We start from the raw sequence: 19,354 nt of genomic DNA, 5'->3' as shown, positions 1-19,354 counted from the left end.
GGAAAGCAAAAATAGTGAGGTACTGTTGTTGTTTCATTGTCCATTTAGCAATCTGATGGCAGAGGGGATGTCCTGACAAAGGGTCTCGGCCTGAAATGTCAATTGTTTATTCATTTCCATAGATGCTGCCTGACCTGCTGAGTCCCCACAGCATTTTGTGTGTGTTTCAGATGGGAAGAGGCTGTTCCTCAATCGTTGAGTGTATCTTCAAGCTCCTGTACCTCATCCCTGATGGTAGCAAGTCCTGGGAGTGGGGTGCCCCTAACGATGGACGCTGCCTTTCTGAGGCATTGCCTTTTGAAGATGCTAGCAACCGTGATAGATCTGGCTGCGTGTACAGTCCTCTGCAGACCAGGCAGCATTTATAAAGAGTGGACGTTTCCGGCCAAGACCCTTCATTGGGACTCAGCATCTGCAAGATCTCTTCTGCTGTTAATATTTCTCCATAGATGCTGCCTAACCTGCTGAATTCCTCCAACATTTTGTGTATATTGCTCTGGATTTCAAGCCTTTGCAGAATCATGGCTGATTATTTTAATTGAATTATTTTGACCTTTAACACGAGTTTTCATCATAAATTTTCATTGTGCTACTTACGCAAAGTTTAGCAGACTTCTTGAAAGTATTCTGCTGGGTAAACAGTACCTGGTGCATGAGAAGGTCAACAATGTAAAGCAAGACTCTATTGTTTGAACAATTCAATTGCAGAAATGGCTTTAGCAAGTTAAACTTAAGGATCAAGTAGCATTTTATATTTGCTTGAACTAAGGTATCAAATTTTGCCTTGAGGTAGCCTGCCTGTGGTAGGGAGCTAAATCTTTCATACCACACCATCAATGTTTGCTCTAATTTGTAATGATGAGTGTGCGCAAAAATCTTGTGCTGTGCAATTTCTTCCCCAGTAACGAGAACATGTGCGCACTGAATAATTTCTTCAATAAAAACAGTACAAGTAAGCCAGTTCTAAAATCTGGAGACAGATCATTGCAAACTCTGCGTTGTCAATGCCCCCCTGCTTCAGAAACCGGAAACGGAAATGTGATTGTATCGTGAAATGAAGTTGACATGCCAATGAGGCAGAGGGTGACAATCTTTTGTGTGCAGTTTAAATTCTCTTGCGCACTAGTAGCAAAAGATGGGTGCGCGTTCACACCTTAGAGGGAACACTGCACACCACCTGTTTAACAATTTCATTGCCTGATTCAAAACGGAGCATTCCCAGGTGACACAACTTCAACACTCTTGTAAAAGTAATTGAACCTTAGAACAAATAGAATTTAATATTGCAGTTTGTCATACTTTCTATAAAAGAAAGCTGAGAAAAGCTACGTGAATAACATTAAAAATGTGCACACTCTCATAATTGACTAGAGCAGCCTGTCGGTTTGGTTCAAGCTGACTGCAGGATCTCAGTTATCTCATGGATACACGTCACGTCTTTGTGGCAAGGAATGATTTGTTCTGACAGCGCCAGATCTTCTTTTGAAGGAAACGGAAAATAAAATCTGAAAGTAATTTCTTGGCATGAGAAGCATTTTTTTTAAAGAATGAGTTTTGTGATGGCTTAGATAAGAGGTGATACCAGCTGATGTGAAGCATCTTTGTAGCAGATTTGATCTTTGATCTGTGCTGGTCTGAAAGTCTGGGCAATATGAGCAGTATTTGACGTTTGTTAGGTTACATTGGGGAACGGGGAAAAGTCAGCTAAAGTTTGAATTTCCTATATCCATAATTCTGAAGAATTCCTGCAGTAATTTTGCCATCTTATCTTCTCTCATCCCACAACAAGATGCTGGTTATAGTTCATATAGACACTGCGTGCCCACTATAATTTTTGCTTATGACTCACCCTTCTAAAGTACCTACACATTGAAATTCATAGGGAGATGATCAAACAAATGGGGCACTGAATCAAAGCAGTATTAATATAAATGGCTACAATCTTGCTTAAAGCGGTTAGGAGGGGTGTCATAAAAATTCAAAGTTCAAAGCAAATTTATTATCAAAGTATGTATGTGTTACCATATAAGATCATAAGCCATAGGGATAGAAGTAGGCCATTTAGTCCATGGAGTCTGTTCCTCCTTTCATCTTGGCTAATTCAATTTTCCTCTCAGTCCTACTACCTTGAGATTCATTTACTTGTGGGCATTCACAGAATAAAAGAAGTGCAATAGAATTTTGTGGACAATATTCATGAACAAGACAGACAAACAGCCAATGTGCAGAAGAAGACAAACTGTGCAAATAAAACTAATACTGGGAACACGAGTGTAAAGAGTCCTTGAAACTGAGCCTGTTGGTCAGTGCAGAGTGGTGGTGAATGAAGTTATCAATGTCGGCTCGGGAGCCTGAAGGCTGTAGGTGGAGGGAGGAATAAAAAGGCTGAGCAGATAACGGAGGGAAGTTTCTGGGTCCTGGCAGTGATTTTATAATTGGAGAAAATGCCAGGAGCCATAATCACAGAGAAGCTGTTTGGAGAGAGTGCATATAGAGAAGGTTATGCTGAGAAAATTACAGAAATAAGGTGTTGAAACAAAGAAGAAATTGGTGAATTGGGAACCTGTGTGAGTCAGAACGCACCAGGTTACTGGGTGAACAGGACATTCCGTGTGTTGGGGTATAAGGGTGTTATGGTAGTGCAGCGGTTAGCGTGATGCTCTTATTGGTGTTCGGGGTTCAGTTATGGCGTCCTCTGTAAGAAAGTTTGTACGTTCTTCCCGTGAGTGTTTAGGTTTCCACTCGGCCCTCCAGTTTCCTCTCACAGTCGAAAGATGTACCAGTTAGTAGGTTAGCGGGTCACCATAAATTGTCCTGTGATGAGGCTAGAGTTAAATAGGTGGTTTGCAGGGCAGTGTGGCCCTTTGAGCGGACAGGCCTGTTCCATGCTGTATCTCTAAATAAGTAAGTAAAGAACATTGAGCAGATGGAGGGTAAGTTATGCATTGATCCTTGAGGCTGACCAAATACTTGAAAAGATTGGATCCTCCAACTCAGATCCACTTTCCCACCTTAATTCCTTCCCAGACCGATAACGCTGCTGATTTTAGTCTTTATTATTATTACTCACTAACTGAGCACCCAAATCCCTGGGGAGGAGAAATCCAACCATACCTTTCACTGATGACCTTCTTTACAACAGGAGTCCAGAATTGTGGATAAATAATGATCATTGTACAGTTGTTCAATTTTATTTGCAATTCTCCAGAAGATGCTAGGTGGCTGGTAACGTTTGGTGGCCACCAACGTGCCAAGTGATTTACTTTAAATCTGAATTTACTATGAATCTCCAACAGGACAGAATCAGAATTACTATTTCCGGGAGTTTTGTGAGTTGCCTGCAAATGTTGCCATTACTTGTCAGCGCCATCTTGAAATCTATTGATGCACAGTGGAGAGCTTAAAATTTATTTTCAAAGTATGAATACGTTACCATGTAGTACCTTGAAATTCATTTTCTTTACAGGAAAATAAATACTTACATGAAAAAATATACATAACAAAAATAGACAAATAATGAAAGTTTAAAGTGCAAAGTAAATTTATTATCAAAGTACATCTATGTCACCATAAGCAACCCTGAGCTTCATTTTCTTGCCGCCATGTGTAGTAAGTCCAATCAGCATAATAGAATCAATGAAAGACTGCACTTACCGGGGAAGATAACCAGTGTGCAAAAGGCAACAAACTGAAAAGAAAAAAGAAAAAAATAAATAAATGAATAAGCAATATGGAGAACGTGAGATGAGAGAGTCCTTGAAAGCGAGGCCATTGGTTGTGGGAACCGTTCAGTGCTGGAGCAAGTGAAGTTGAGTGCAGTTATCCCCACTGGTTCAAGAGTCTGATGGTTGAGGTAATAACTGTTCCTGAGCCTGGTGGTGTGAGTCTTGAGCCTCCAGTACCTTCTTCCTGATGGCAGCAGTGAGAAGAGAGCATGACCTGGATGGTGGTGTGGTGGGGGTTCCTGATGATGGATGTTGCTTTCCTGCAACAGCGTTTCATGTTCTCAAAGGTGGGGAGGGCTTTACCCGTGATAGACGGGGCCATATCCATTACATTTGTAGGATCTTCTGTTCAAGGGCATTGGTGTTTCCATACCAGGCTCTGATGCAGCAGTCATTACACTTTCCACCACACATCTATAAAAGTTTGTCAGATTATTAGATGTCAGGGAGAAACTTCCCAAACTTCTGTGGAAGTGGAGGTGCTGCCGTGCTTTCTTCATAATTGCACTTACATGCTGGCTGGCCCAGGACAGGTCCCTGAAATAATAACACCAAGGAATTAATCCCCTGGTGAGGACTGGCTCATGGACTCCCTGTTTCATCCTCCTGAAGTCAATAATTATCTCCTTGGTCTTGCTGACATTGAGTAAGAAGTTGTTGTGGTAGTTTCAGTTTCCTTCTATAAGCTGATTTGTCACCACCTTTGATTCGGCCTGCGACAGTAGTGTCGTCAGCTGACTTAAGCATAGCACTGGAGCTATGCTTGGCCACATGGTCATGCATGGAAAGCGAGTAAAGTGTAAAATGTGTAAAAGAAGATAATTTGCAAATAAAAACACAAGGCAGAGAACGTGAGTTGAAAAGAGTACGTATGTTGTAGAATTCAGAGCTATAGTGAGTGGAGTTATCCACGCCGGTTCAGAAGCCTGATGGCTGTTCCTGAACCTGGTGCTGTGGGACCTAAGGCTTCTGTACTTCCTGTGTAATGGTAGTATTGGGAAGAGAGCGTGGTGCTGGTCCTTGATGATGGTTGATGCTTTCTTGTGGCAGCGCACCATACAGATGTGCTTAATGATGACAAGGGCTTTAGCTGTGATGGACTGGGCTGTGTTACCACTTTCTGTTCCTGTGCATTGGTGTTTCCATACCAGGCCATGATGCAGCCAGTTAGGACACTCTCCACTGTGCATCTATGGAAGTTCGACATGACAAATTTACGCAACCCGAAGAAAGTAGAAGTGCTGTCCTGCCTCAAAGTTTTCCACTGGTCCTCAGTAGATGTGATAATAAAATAAAACCAGATACCAATTGCCCCACCAGACTGCGTCGTGAGCGTACTCACAACAGAAGCATTGCAGCACTTCAAGAAAGCTGTTCCCTTTCCCATGGGCAATTAAGAATGGAGAATAAATTTTGGCATTATCAGTCATGAAAAACAAATAAATAAAAATGTAATTGTTCTGTGCGTTCTCTGTTTCCAGTCCTACGTGGCTGACCCCCTATATTGAAGCTATGCATCCTGGTTCTAGGCTTGTTGAGGCAGACACATCCCAATATTGACTTAAACACGAGGAATTCTGCAGATGCTGGAAATCCAAAGCAACACACATAAAATGCTGGAGGAACTCAACAGGTCAGGCAGCGTCCATATAAAATGAATAAAGAGTCAATATTTTTGGCTGAGACCCTTCTTCAGGACTGGTAAAGAAGGATGAAGATGCCAGAATAAAAAGGTGGTTCCTTAAGAGTGTGGGTGAACAAAGGGACCTTGGGGTTCAAATCCATACATCCCTCAAGGTCGCTGTGCAGGTTGATAGGATAATTAAGAAGGCCTATGGGATGCTAGGCTTCATTAGGGGGATTGAGTTCAAGAGTAGAGAGATCACATTGCAAATCTACAAATCTCTGGTGAGACCGCACTTAAGAGTATTGTGTTCAATTCTGGTCACCTCATTATGGGAAGGATGTGGAAGCTATGGAGAGGGTGCAGAGGAGATTTATCAGGATGTTGCCTGGTTTGGAGAACAAGTCATATGAAGCAAGGTTAGCAGAGCTGGGACTTTTCTCTTTGGAGCGTAGAAGAATGAGAGGGGACTTGATAGAGGTCTACAAGATTATGAGAGGCATAGATAGGGTGTATGGTCAGTACCTGTTTCCCAGGGCACCAATAGCAAACACCAGAGGGCATATGTACAAAATTAAGGGAGGGAAGTTTAGGGGAGACATCAGGGGTAAGTTTTTTACACAGAGGGTTGTGAGTGCCTGGAATGACTTGCCAGGGATGGTGGTGGAGTCTAAAACATTAGGGGTATTTAAGAGCCTCTTGGACAGGCACATGGATGAAAGAAAAATAGAGGGTTATGGGGTAATGTGGGTTTAGTACTTTTTTTAATGATTATTTGGGTCGGCACAACATAGAGGGCTGAAGGGCCTGTACTGTGCTGTAGTGTTCTATGGTTCTATGGTGGGAGAGAAAGGAGAATATCTAGAAGGTGACAGGTGAAGCCAGGTAGGTGGGAAAGATAAAGGGCTGGAGAGGAGAGTGGACCATACAAGAAAGGGAAGGAGAAGGAACCCAGGGGGACATGACAGGCAGGTGAGGAGAGGTAAGAAGCCAGACTGGGAATAAAAGAAGAGGGAATTTTTTTTAACCAGAAGGAGAACTCAATATTCATGCCATCAGGTTGGAGACTGACCTGTCAATCACTCTCAAAATCAGCTATAGAAGATACATTTCAAGTGACCTGAGATGAATATTTATTGAGGTCCCCTTACAAAGGAGACAGTAAACATCATAATAATATTAGTTAACCTTTGCAACTGCTGATTCCTATTCCTGAAAGTTTAGTGACCCAAACATTTCACAAGTTTTCCAAATGTCCCTACTTCAAATGAGGAACAAACATAAATAGAATTGTGTAGATGAATGTCTGGACAGTTTTATTTATTAACATGGAGGTTGTCTACATTGGTGTTTAATGAATTCATTTACTTTAACAAATACTAATGTTTGTTAATTATTTGATTGTTTGTTCCTCAAAAGCAAAATTGAAGCAACACACACAAAATGCCGAAGGAATTCAGCAGGTCAGTCAGTATCTATGGAAAGCAGGAAACAGTCGATGTTTCAGACTGAGACATTTCTTCAGGACTGAGAAGGAAAGGGAAAGATGCCAGAATGAAAAGGGGGGGTGGGGTTGGGATAAGAGACTATCTGGAAGGTGAAAGGTGAAGCCAGGTGGGTGGGAAATGTCAAGGGCTGGAGAAGAACTAATCTGAAAGGAGAGGAGAGAGGACAATAGGAGAAAGGGAAGGAGGAGGGGACCCTGGGGAAATAATAGGCAGGTGAGAAGAAGTGAGGTGGGAATAGAGGAAAGGGGGATGTTTTTCTGGTGAGTTGTGTCAGATATGTACATATATGTAATGCATTTCATTTGTGTCAAAAATATTTTGTTTGGATAATCTAAGATTCTGAATAGGCCCTGTTGAAATTAAGGTCTTTATTATTTTGATCGTTAGATTATTAGTCTTTAGCTGCATTGTCATTTTTATCTTGAAACAGTTATGGAAAAAAAGGTTGACTATGATCTTATTAGCCAGTTTTTCTCTAATCTATGCTGTTTATCCATGGATTACACTGAGCATATTCAAATACCCAGTGTATCGCGCAAAGAAACATTTAAGTTTACAAAAATGATCCTCCATGGTAAAGATGGGCCCTCTCTAAGCTCTAGTGTTTGATGTTACCCTCATTGATATGCTTGTGTGATTATTCTGGTATAAACATAGCCTTTGCTTTGAATCCTGTGTTCCATTTTCTGCTCTGCAGTCTTAAAAGGGAATTGGGTTAAAATAAAGCAAAGCAAAACATTATTTATTTATTTATTGGGGTACAGCGTGGAATGGGCCCTTCCAGACCTTCAAGCTCCACCGCCCAGCTGCCCCCGATTTAACCCTAGCCTAATCGTGGGACAATTTACACTGACCAATTAACCTACCAACTGGAAAGTCTTTGGACTGTGGGAGGAAACCAGAGCACCCAGAGGAAACCCACATGGTCGCGGAGAGAATGTTCGAGCTCCATACAGATAGCGGCGGGAATTGAACCCGGGTCACTAGTACTGTAAAGCGTTTTGCTAACCACTATGCTACTGTGACTCAAATGGAAGAGTATACTGGTACTGAAATATAGTGAAAAGCTTATTGTTTGTGTGCACCCCAGACAAATCATGCCATAGGTAAGTACAATGAGGTAGTAGAAAAGAAAACAGAATGCAGAATAAAGTGTTGCAGTTACAGAGAAACTACAGTACCGGTAGACAAAGTGCAAATACCATACCAAAGTAGTTTGGGAGATTCATCTTTTATGATGTAAAGATGAAATGAGTTCATCTTTTAACATTGTCTTAGAATATCAATCTGTGTTAGAGCTAGGAAGGACCAAAGGGCAGAACACATTGGTGAGAATTGTCCACAGGCTTTCAAACAACTGTGGTAATGTAGAAGGTGGTCACAACAAGAAATTAGAGAGAGACTGTTCATGGTAGGTATATCTTGAAATTGAGGAGGATTATAGTTGGTAGACTGACAGGTAAACTGTGGAGGTTCACTAGTCTTTGCAGTTGGGAAAGAGGTCAAAGGAATTTTATGTGGGCTGAGTATGGATTATGGAATTAATAGATTCTGTGCCAATCAGGAATTAGTCTTTATCAGGCTCTTAGGTCGGTTATCCCTGGCTGTACCTCTGAACAAAGGTAGACAGAGGTGATAAAATTCACGGATCATTATTTCATTGGCCCTACACTCTCTTCTGGAGCATCTGGACAATGAAGATGCGTACGTCAGGATGTTCTTCAATGACTACAGCTCAGCATTCAACACTATTATCCTCTTGAAACACATTACTAAGCTCCAAGAACTGGGCCTTGGGACCTCCCATGTGCAACTGGATCCTCAATTTCCTCACTGGCAGACCCTAGGTAGTATAGATTGAAAACGTTTCCTCCACACTTGTCATCATAACATTGATGATAACACTGGACAGCAATTTTTTTTGGAAGCGTTGCTTCCTCAGAATGTTTTTTTTTGTTTATGATAGACTGCTTGAAGCTGAACATAGATATAAACTCAGATGACTTGTATCGCATAGGAATTTGGAGAAACAATAAATGAACTTTTATTGAGCACACAGTAATGTGTTTAATTGCATAAAGGTGCTGATGCTTTGCAATAGTTCAACTAAACTAAAAAGGTTTTGTTGATGATTTTTCTTTGTACTTAGTGTCTGAAGCTTCTCATTTAAGAGTCCAACAATAATCAGCCAGCATTAATGGATTCTAGTTTCTCCATATGTTCTGGTGAAACCTCTCACCATGCTCGTCACTGGCAGCACTAAGATTAGATAGATAGATAGATAGATAGATACTTTATTCATCCCCAAGGGGAAATTCAATGTTCCTCCAGTATGATATCACATAAACACAAGACAGACCAAGACTAACTGACCAAAAAACCACATAATTATAACATACAGTTACAACAGTGCAAAGCAATACCATAATTTGATAAGAGCAGACCATGGGCACGGTAAAAAAAAAGTCTCAAAGTCCCAGATAGCCCATCATCTCACGCAGATGGCAGAAGGAAGAAACCTCCAACGTGGCAAAACTTCCCGATGCAGCCTCTGGAAGCACCCGAGCACAGCCAACTGTGAGTCCGTCCGAAAACTTCCGACAACTTCGTGCCTCCGACCAGCCCTCCGACACCGAGCACCGAGCACCATCTCTGCCGAGTGCTTCAACCCCGGCTCCGGCCACCAAGCAACAGGCAAAGCCGAGGATTCGGGGCCTTCCTCTCTGGAGATCTCTCCGATCGCTCAGTAGCAGCGTCAGCAGCGCAGGCATGTCAGAAGTTTCGCCAGATGTTCCTCCGTGCTTCACACATCCGTCTCAATCAAATCAGGATTGTGCACGGCCCCTACTTACAGATAACGGATATTCCTTACTGGAGTGGCCGCTGCGCCCTGCGTCGTCGCGCCGCCATCTTGATGGTGATTTGCAGAGAAGAAATCTAAATGGAGATCTAATCTTCAGTGACATGTTGCACTTCATGGTTTTCTATGCTTGAAACATGTTGTCAACCAGCTGCACATAGCTTGGTGTTCTGCATAGCTGGCAAGAGAACTTTCAGCAACACCCTTGAATGCCTTCCATGTGATTTTCTCTGGCCCCACCAGAAGTTTTTCAAATTGCTTGTCGTTGATAACCTGTTTGGTTTGTGGACCAACAAAGATGCCCTCCTTAATCTTGGCATCAGTTATTCTTACTTGAATTATGAATTGAAATATCAAATATAGGCAAATTTTTAAAATGATGTATGATAGGGAAATTTTGGAGTGATTTTCATAATCAGTAGCCCAAAATCCGTAGGATACTCTGAAAAATATTTGTTGTTCTCTGTAAGTTACTTTGAAATTTGCATCATATTCCAACACAGCATTTGCCTCTGCTGCTACTACAGCAACTTTGTTATTGTAACTGAACTTGCTGTGTTTGTGTACATGACGATAAATTCAGCTTGGCCTAGAGATAGAAAAATATCTGAAAATCCAGCTTCAGTCGTGGCAGAGAGTTCAAGGCATTGGAAAGATACCATCATCTTCACAAAGTCTTCCAAATCCACCGGAAAGATTAATTCAAGAGATTCAAAGATTGAAAGGTTCAAAATACATTCAACGCTGAGATTCATCTTCCCACAGCCATGAAACAAAGAAAACCATGGAACCCACTCAAAGAAAAACATCAACCATCCCCCACACACAAAAAAACAAATCACACAAATGGAAAAAAAATGAGAAACACAGGATATAAAAGACTGAGCCACAAAGTCATCATCGAACGTGTCCAGACATATTCAGTCCAGCTCAGGTCAGTTCAATCTAATGCTCTGTTGTTCGTTATCTACAGGCCGCTCCGATCAAACTCGCACTAAATAGCAACAGAAGCAAAAATGATAAATCATCCAACGTCTATGTCCCTCTCCCAGTCTAACAACCTCAGCACTGAATTATCCTCATTCAGTAAACCATATTATTTGTGACTGTAATTGAAGTCACCAGTGAGATGTTGAAGCTAGTGGATATAGAAGTCTTTATTCAGTCAAACAAGCAGGAATCATTCTGGAGACTCTCTTGGAAGAAAAGACCTGCCTGACCCAATATTACATGATATTTTTATGTGCTAAGGATCAAAGGTACAGCGGGACAATTCTACAGTTACGATGTATCCACAATGCTTACTTTGAGTTACGTATAGTTTTCAAACACCCACACTCCAGACACCCAAAATAAATGTTAATCACCACTGACTGGGCTGTGGGGATTCATGCATTTGCAGACATCTCAGGTCAAATGGGGTGTTTCTTTGTTTGTGACCAACCCCAAAATGCAGCTCCAAGGTGGCGTGCCTGTGTGTATGCGTGTGGTGTGTGTGTGCACGCATTGCTCTGGATGCATTTTAAGTTCAATCTACAATCCACATTCAGGTTGCTGTTGAAATTGGTATTTGCTATATACCACTGTAACTCCAGAATATGCCCAAACACATGTCTGATAAGACTCCTAAAAACAGAATCTCCTCAAAACGTTGAACAAAAACTGCTGCTGGCTCCGGCTCTAGACTGTCCAAGGTGAGGAAGTATTCAGGGTTGACAGCAAAAATCCTGGTCCATACACCATGACCATGCACAGGGTCAGTGTCAACAGTAGCGTAGCAATTAGCATAACATTTCATATTGCCGGCATTTGAGGTTCAATTCCTGCCATAATTGTCCCTGTGACTATGGGTTTCCTCTGGATCCGCTGATTTCCTCCCATGTTCTAAATATGATTGAGTTAGGATTAGTAAATTTGCGAGCATGCTATCGAAGCAGGACAATACTCGCAGGCTGCCCTCAGCACATCCGTAGACTGTGTTGGTCATTAATATTAATGTTTCAATGTACATGTGACAAATAAATAAATAAAGCTAAGCTAATCTTTAGAGCAAGCCATATTTATTGCTGGAGAAACACAGCAGGTCAGGCAGCATCTATGGAAATGAATAAACAGCCTTCATTCTTTGGGGTTTTTCTTCTGTTTCACGGATGTCTGCAAAAAGTAAGAATTACAGGTTGTATACTGTATATATGCTCTGATATTAAATAGAACCAACCACTTGACCATTGGCCTTTCTGGCTGAGACTTTTCATCTGGATTTCCAGCATCTGTAGAATCTCTTGTGTTTAATCTTTAGAGCACACCACCCTGTCATCTACCACCTTCCCATCTGTGGAAGAGATTGCAGTTCCTACCTTCATCTCTTAGGTCATCGCTGAACCCACAGATCTGGATTGGAAGCAAATCATCTGTGATCCCAGGGGATTCTCTAAGAAAAAGTCTGGTAAAAGAGAGGCCAAACTTTGGCATTTTCAACGGTTGACAGAGGTTGGATTCCAAAGAGTTCTGGGGGTGATGGTGAGGTGAATTGTATTAATAAGGGAGGTCAAAGTAAGGACATTTGTGGGGGCTGTTAGTGGAAAATAAACACTAGGAGAAAATAAATGATTAACTTTACTTTGAAAGTGATGGCATTGGTCATGTTAATCACACCAGACAGGTTCTTGGGCAGGTTTTAAAGAAATTGATTTCAGCTTGTCTTCGTTGTGACAGGAGTGGAAATGTTAAGGAGGAACCTGTGTCAGAAAGGGCATTGCATATGTTGCTCTTATTTCCTGCCACTGGTATGCCTCACCGATGACATCAAGCATGAACTGAAAGGAAGACATAAAAAATGTAAGCGGGAGGAATGTGGTCAGTCAAGTCTGTAGCTGGAATTTAGATGATAAGATGGGGGAATGTAAGGCAAATGGAGCTGTTCACCAGTTTGAACCATTAGCACTCTGACCATGTAATAAACCTGCAGCAGATGAATGCAAAATCCTTGTACTCCTTTCACTGGCAGCGTTCTGTAACTGATGCTAGAAAGGTGGGTGATGATATCTGTATTTAAGTATCATCTGTGTTTGATAAGTCTTATACAGAGTTACAAAGTTGTTCCGCATTCTATTCTTCATTCATTATGAGCTGTGTCGTTTGACATGGTCTTTCCATGACCTTGATTGTTCTTGGCAAATTTTTCTACAAAAGTGATTTGTCATTCTTCTGGGCAGTGTCCTTACAAGACAGGTGACCCCAGTCATTATCAATACTCTTCAGAGATTGTGTCCCCAGTCATTATCAATACTCTTCAGAGATTGTCTGCCTCGTGTCAGTGGTCGCATAACCAGGATTAGTGATCTGCTCCAGCTACTCATACGACCATCCGCCACCTGCTCCCATGGCTTCATGTGACCCTGATCGGGGGCTAAACAGGTGCTACACCTTACCCAAGGATGACCCTAGTAGAGGGAAGGAGTGCATCCATCTGCTACATTGTATATATTTTGTAATTCAAAGTTCAAAGTCAGTTTATCATCGAAGTATGTATATGTCACCATATACAACCCTGAGATTCATTTTCTTGCAGGCATTCACAGTAGAGCAAAGAAATATAATAGAATCAATGAAAAACTACACAGAAATAGAATAGCAAGTGACCCCCAAATTGTAAAAGACAAATTGTGCAAATACAATAATAATAATAAATAAGTAAATAATTAATATTGAGAACATGTATTGTAGAGTCCTTGAAAGTGAGTCCATAGGTTGAGGAATCAGTTCAGTAATATTATTTCATAATGTTTGTGGATCTGTAGGGAAGTCTTTCAAGACAGTAAGAAGAACTTAATTCATTTTCAAATAATTGATATTAAATTTACATTTAAAATTGGCCTAATTGGTGAGCAAAAATCGGGTCATTCCTCACATCCCAATAGGCCTCCTGTTTCCCTAGGCGATTTTAATTAGCCTCGGGCCCGAAGGCCTCGGAGTGAAGGGGGAAAGCAAAATCAATTCTGATTCTCCCTGTTCCGGATATCTATCAGGAAGAAAAAGGGAAATTTAATTTCTGGAACATTTTCCATGACTTCTAGACAGGCAAAAAAGTGCTTACAATCAGTGTTGGTTCAAGATGGTTTATTGTCATTCTTCGCTATAGGAGTGTAAAGGAGAACAAGATGATTGTTACTCTGGATCTGATGGAGCATAAAAAACACAAGAATGTAATAAAAAGAACACTATTAATACTGTATAATTATAAAAATAACCCTACAAATCACAATGAACAAGTAACTGAGTGTGGCCGTGCATACATAATTTTATCTTATGTACATAGACTGATTGTATGTACATAAAGTAACATTAGGTATGGGCGTATCTTTACATAAGGTGACTAAAAGGAAATGACAAAGTGGCTCGCTCGGCAAGAGGAACTCTTCTAGTAGCAGCAGGGCAGCTGAAAACTTTGCAGAACAGTGACTTTGTTAGTATAGGCATGAAGTGTGGAGCGTAAGCAACGTGGCAGTGCATGGGGAATGAAGCGTGCTGAGGGGCTGTGGAGAGATGTGAACGTAGTGGCGGTGGGGCGTGTTGATCAGACTAAACGCTTGGGTGAAGTAACTGTTGTGTCCTCCTGTAGGAAGAGTGCCAACCAATATAGGCACAACAACTGCCACCATAATCTGATGTTGAACCCACAAATCTGCTTTCGATGATGTTGTCTAGGGGATAAATCCTGATCAAGACATGGGAAGCGGAAGTAATAGGATTGTTTCATTCACTGCTTGGCTGAAGATCGCAGTCTGTGCCAGGGTAGATCATCACATTACACAGCTGGGGTACAGATGGTATCGTGCCATTACATTGAGCAAATCCCTGTAGTGCCCAGCACTCTGTCCCTCACTCCTACTGCTAGAGTTACCCTTGACCCTTGCCATCTTGACTCACATTGTGATGGATAATCAACGTCCAGGGCTTAGGGGGCCATTTTGCCAAGCTCAACTTTCTAACACAGCAGTCGACTCTCCCAGCTGTCAAAGAGTTTTTTTTTGAGTAAGTTAAACTCCCAACCAATATTCTTTGCTCAGCCTCTTGTCATAAACAAATGCACAAAAGGGTCCTCGCTGGCCCATTGTTTAATCATGTGAAAACGATGGGGTCCGCTTTGGCTTAATTAAACAATGCACTTACCTGGACTGGTAAATGTAACTGAGAATATCACATGTGTGTGAAGTCACCAAGTAGCAAAAAAGCAGTCAGTCTTGTTAGGAATGGTCAAGGAATGACAAGAAGAATGACAGAAAAACAGGATGATGAAAATCCATTCCTTACCTTTGATTTCTGCAATGGAAAACTTGTTCGTCTGCAACTTGTTGGTCTGTCTTTTTAGCTGATAGGAATTGTAGCTGTTTTGAAATTCCTTTGTCTTTTAGAAATTGAATCCTCTGAGAGTTTTTAAAATGTGTTTCAAGAGTATTATCTAAATGTAAATATGTATTGCTGAAAATAAGTGAACTGTGTTCACTTATCTTTTGTTAGCTGGAAGTTTCTCCACATTGGCAGGGAAGCGGTGAGGAGGGGGGGTTGGTCTCACCACTCAAATAGTGGGTATTGGCAGCTTGAAGTGATCTGGAGTAGGTGGCTACAATATAACCCCCCTTCACAGCGTAAGAAGAGTGGCCATGCACGTTTGGGAATAGGTATAGAACCATATGTTCAGTGCTGCAAAGTGTTATTAATGTGCAAATCAGTGAGAGACTCCTTCATTCGAAGTAGGTCAGCAGTGTGCATGTGCCTGAAGACTTGCGTTAATTTACAGTGATAATCAGTCTTGCCGATTAGCGGAGAAAACAATCCTGATTAGCTGGGACGATGAAAGTAAAACTACAATTTTTGCTGGCTTCAGAAATGTGCACTTCAGTAAACAAGAATATTTTAACGGGGAAGGGGCATTAGAATAAGTTGTAGCATCTGCTGCTTTTTCCAATTATATTTGTGTCTTGCATTCGTTCCTGTCACTGGTTTTTGGGCAGGTGTGTATTCTGTTATTTGTACCTTTCCCACAGAGTCACAGTCACTCAGAACCTCCGTCCCTGCAAAATGAGGAATTCCTTTGTTGTTGTAAGCATGAAGCAGACTAGAGGGCAAATACTTATTTTAATGCACTAGATTGTAATTGTGTGGTAAATCTTTTGTAGAGTGCTCCAGTCAGCCTTTTCAGTTGCAGCGTGACAGCATGTAGGTGAAAAGATTACTCTATTTTGCCAATCTCACTTGGGAATACACTGTGTTATGTAACCATGGATATTTCCTGCATTGTCAAGAGCATGATGTGAGGACAGAAATTAATGTGCCTTTTGCCTCTTTGTGTTACTGTTTTATTTTGGTTGTGTGGTTTCTATTGAAATCACAGACAAAGCCTTTAGTCAAATTGTCACATGTTTAGTCAAGTCTATATGTCACAATCAATTTAGTACTGAATTTCTTTTTTAATGTAAATGTAAGCAGCATCTAAATCTGCAACATCTGATTCAAATACTGCCAGCCAGCCATTGGTTCATTGCAGCCTTCATCCATAATTTGTTTCAGGCCCAGCTTCATCTGCAGCAATTGAGAATGGGAGTATTAACTTTATTTATTGGGTTACAATGTGGAATAGGCTCTTCCAGTCCTCCAAGCTACGCTGCCCAGCAATCCCCTGATTTAATCTGAGCCCAATCACGGGACAATTTACAATGCCCACTTAATCTAACAACTGGTATGTCTTTGGACTGTGTGAAGAAACTGGAGCTCCTGGAGGAAATGGTTGCAGTCACGGAGAGAATGTGCAAACTCCTTACAGGCAGGGGCGGGAATTGAACCCGGGTCACTGGTCCTGTAAAATGTTGTGCTAACGACTAAACTACTGTGTACCAAATGCACTTTATTGATACCAGTCATGCCTGATCTATCCTGGTGGGAATGTTAATGGACCAATGAGATGAGGAGAAATATATTAACTCAGAGGGTGGTAAACCCTGAGAAGGAGCTGAGCTACAAGGTCAGTCGTGTATTGTGGATCAAAAAACCCGTTTCCATGCTGACTAAAGCATTGAGGCTTTGCAACGATTTGATCAGACCTGATCTGGAGTATTGTGAACAGTTTTGGGCTCCTTATCTAAGAAAGGATGTGCTGTCATTGGAGAGGATCCAGAGGAGATTCATGAGAATGATCCCAGGAATGAAAGGGTTAATACATGAGGAACATTTGATGGCTCTGGGCCTGTACTTGCTGGGGCTTAGAAAAATCAGGGGGGGAATCTCATTGATACCTATTGAATATTGAAAGGCCGAGAAAGAGTGGACGTGGAGAGGATGTTTTCAACAGTGGGAGAATCTAGGACCAGAGGGCACAGCCTCAGAATAGAAGAGCACCTATCTAGGAGAGGAACTTCTTTAGCCAGAGGGTGGTGAATCTGTGGAATTCATTGCCACAGGTGGCTGTGGAGGCTAAGACATAGAGTTTATTTAAAGCAGAGCTTGTTGGCTTCTTAATTAGTAAGGGTATCAAAGGTCATGGGGAGGAGGTAGAAGAATGGGGTTGAGAGGAGTAATAAATCAGCCATGATAAAATGCTGGAACAGACTGGATGGGCCAACTGGCCTAATTCTTCTGCTCCTATGTCTTTTGAACTTATGGACTATAATGAATGGTGAAGCAAGAGCATTTCACCTCTTTTATGAGGTGATTCAAGGATTTACCAATGCACCAAATCAACAACTTTGGCTGAAGATTACTGAAAAAAGCCTTCCTCTTCATTTAATAGAATTTATTTGATTGATTCTTACTCTCTTCCTTTGGATTTTCTGCCAGCCAGTACATACACTTCCACAAGCACCAGGATCACTTCTAACCCCAGCCAGTAGTTGGCTATCAGCCTTGACAATATGTGTTCAACTGCAGGGGCCTGAGTCTTAGCCATCTTCTTTTATGTGCAATACATTATTTATCTTCTCTGTCGGCGCCTTTTAACAAATTGGGAAGCTCCTTCCATGTGTTTAACCCGAGCTGGAGTGTGAATTTACAGGGTATTAGACAGTGGTATTTTTCTCTGTCAATTTCTGAAACACATTGGGATCTGGTGTGCTGGATGTTTGTGCTACACATACTTTACAGAAGGAGCTGGCCCAGTTTTGGATGGGGCAGGGCTGACTTCAGATAGGTGAATGTCTTCATGGGTAACTCTTAATTTGCATGTCCTGTACTGGTTGCAATTGCCTGATGAGTTTGGGTACACAAGGAGAAGGATGTGATCTGGGAGTTGTGGGTAAGTATTTGGCCAGGGTGCCTTTACCAGGGTACTCCTGGACTAATGGTCTCTCATGTCTTCTGAAGCCCGGGAGTTACAATCTTTACCATCAATGTGACAAGCTGGACAATCCTTCTGTTCTAAACCCTGTATTTCCCCTCCAGTGTCAAAGATTGCTCCTGAAAAATAAAAACATTTGAAATTGATTTTTTAAACAAAATTTAGACTAATTGAGAGCCATTTTCTTTCATTTGAATTTGGTTAAAATTTAATTAATTTGTGTTGTGATTGATCGTCTGTTGTGTGCATAAAACACACAATGCTATTGGATATTCATATTAAGCAAAGCATTTGAAATGCAGTTCTATCAGATCCCCCCCATGGAATGCGATTATCAAATTCAATCTTAGAGCAACACACCTTGTCGATAAAAAGCTGAATACGGTTTTATGGTATTTTGCACTGGCCACAGAAGCCCAAAACAAGGCTTGACTAGAATTTATGTTGCCTTGAGGAGAAATCTAATAATTGAATTTGCTGAACCATCTATATTCCCGCATGGCTACTGGCTGACCTGATTTGGTTTAAAGGATGTAGTGTAAATGTGCATTGCCACTTTTGTTGTGGGAAATTATAGAATATAGTAACCACTATAGTGTTTAATGGGCTGTGTGCACTAAAGCTCCAGATCAAATCCAGCCAGTGCAGCCAATTATAGATTAGCAAGTCTAATGAAAGTTTTTGAATTTCAGGCCTTGTATTTCCAATGGGAGTATAAAGGGCAGAGAGTATGATAATGGTAACTATTGGAGCATCCTGACAAAATATTTTTGGATTATTGTCTCAGAACATGAATGCCTAAGGAGGAATGGGAAAGAGGTTATTTTCATGGGAAGAGGGAGAGGGATTTTGAGTGATTGTGACAGAAGAGCTAAAGTCAAATCTGGAGTTAGAGAAATGTAAGTCAGGAGTTACCTTTGCAGGATGTTTCTGATGTGATAGCAGGTTTTTCCACTGGGGGTGGTTGGGACTACAACTAGAGGTCATGGATTAAGGGTGAAAGGTGAAAAGTTTAAGGGGAACATGAGGGGAAACTTCTTCACTCAGAGGACCATGAGAGTGTGGAATGAGCTGGCAGCAAAAATGGTGCGTGCGAGCTCAATTTCAACATTGAACAGAAATTTGGATAGGTACATGTAACACGCACAAAATGCTGGAGGAACTCAGCAGGCCAGGCAGCATCAATGGAAAAGAGTACAGTCGACGTTTTGGGTTGAGACCCTTCTTCAGGACTGAGAGAAAAGACAAGAAGTCAGTGTAAGAAAGTGGCGGATGGGGAGGAAGAAGAACAAGGTGATAGGTGAAACC

The 19,354-nt window shown here is 41.4% G+C and overlaps 1 protein-coding gene across 5 annotated transcripts in view; it reads left to right on the top strand.

The window, feature by feature from the left end:
* ccdc85ca (coiled-coil domain containing 85C, a) overlaps positions 1-19,354 on the top strand; it is a 285,768-nt gene that overhangs the window by 3,804 nt on the left and 262,610 nt on the right. The window contains exon 2 of one of the 5 annotated variants that reach the window (XM_073039217.1): positions 171-2,721. The exons of 3 other annotated variants lie outside the window; for them this stretch is intronic. In XM_073039217.1, the coding sequence (XP_072895318.1) occupies positions 171-199 (29 nt within the window). In that variant the 3' untranslated portion in view covers positions 200-2,721. Of the gene's footprint in view, positions 1-122; positions 2,722-19,354 lie in introns of those variants that run through there. One more of the 5 variants, XM_073039218.1, reaches the window with a different exon arrangement.

Source organism: Hemitrygon akajei, chromosome 3 (assembly GCF_048418815.1).
Source record: "Hemitrygon akajei chromosome 3, sHemAka1.3, whole genome shotgun sequence".
In the NCBI taxonomy this organism is placed as follows: domain Eukaryota; kingdom Metazoa; phylum Chordata; class Chondrichthyes; order Myliobatiformes; family Dasyatidae; genus Hemitrygon; species Hemitrygon akajei.
This window is presented reverse-complemented; position numbering and strand designations above follow the sequence as displayed.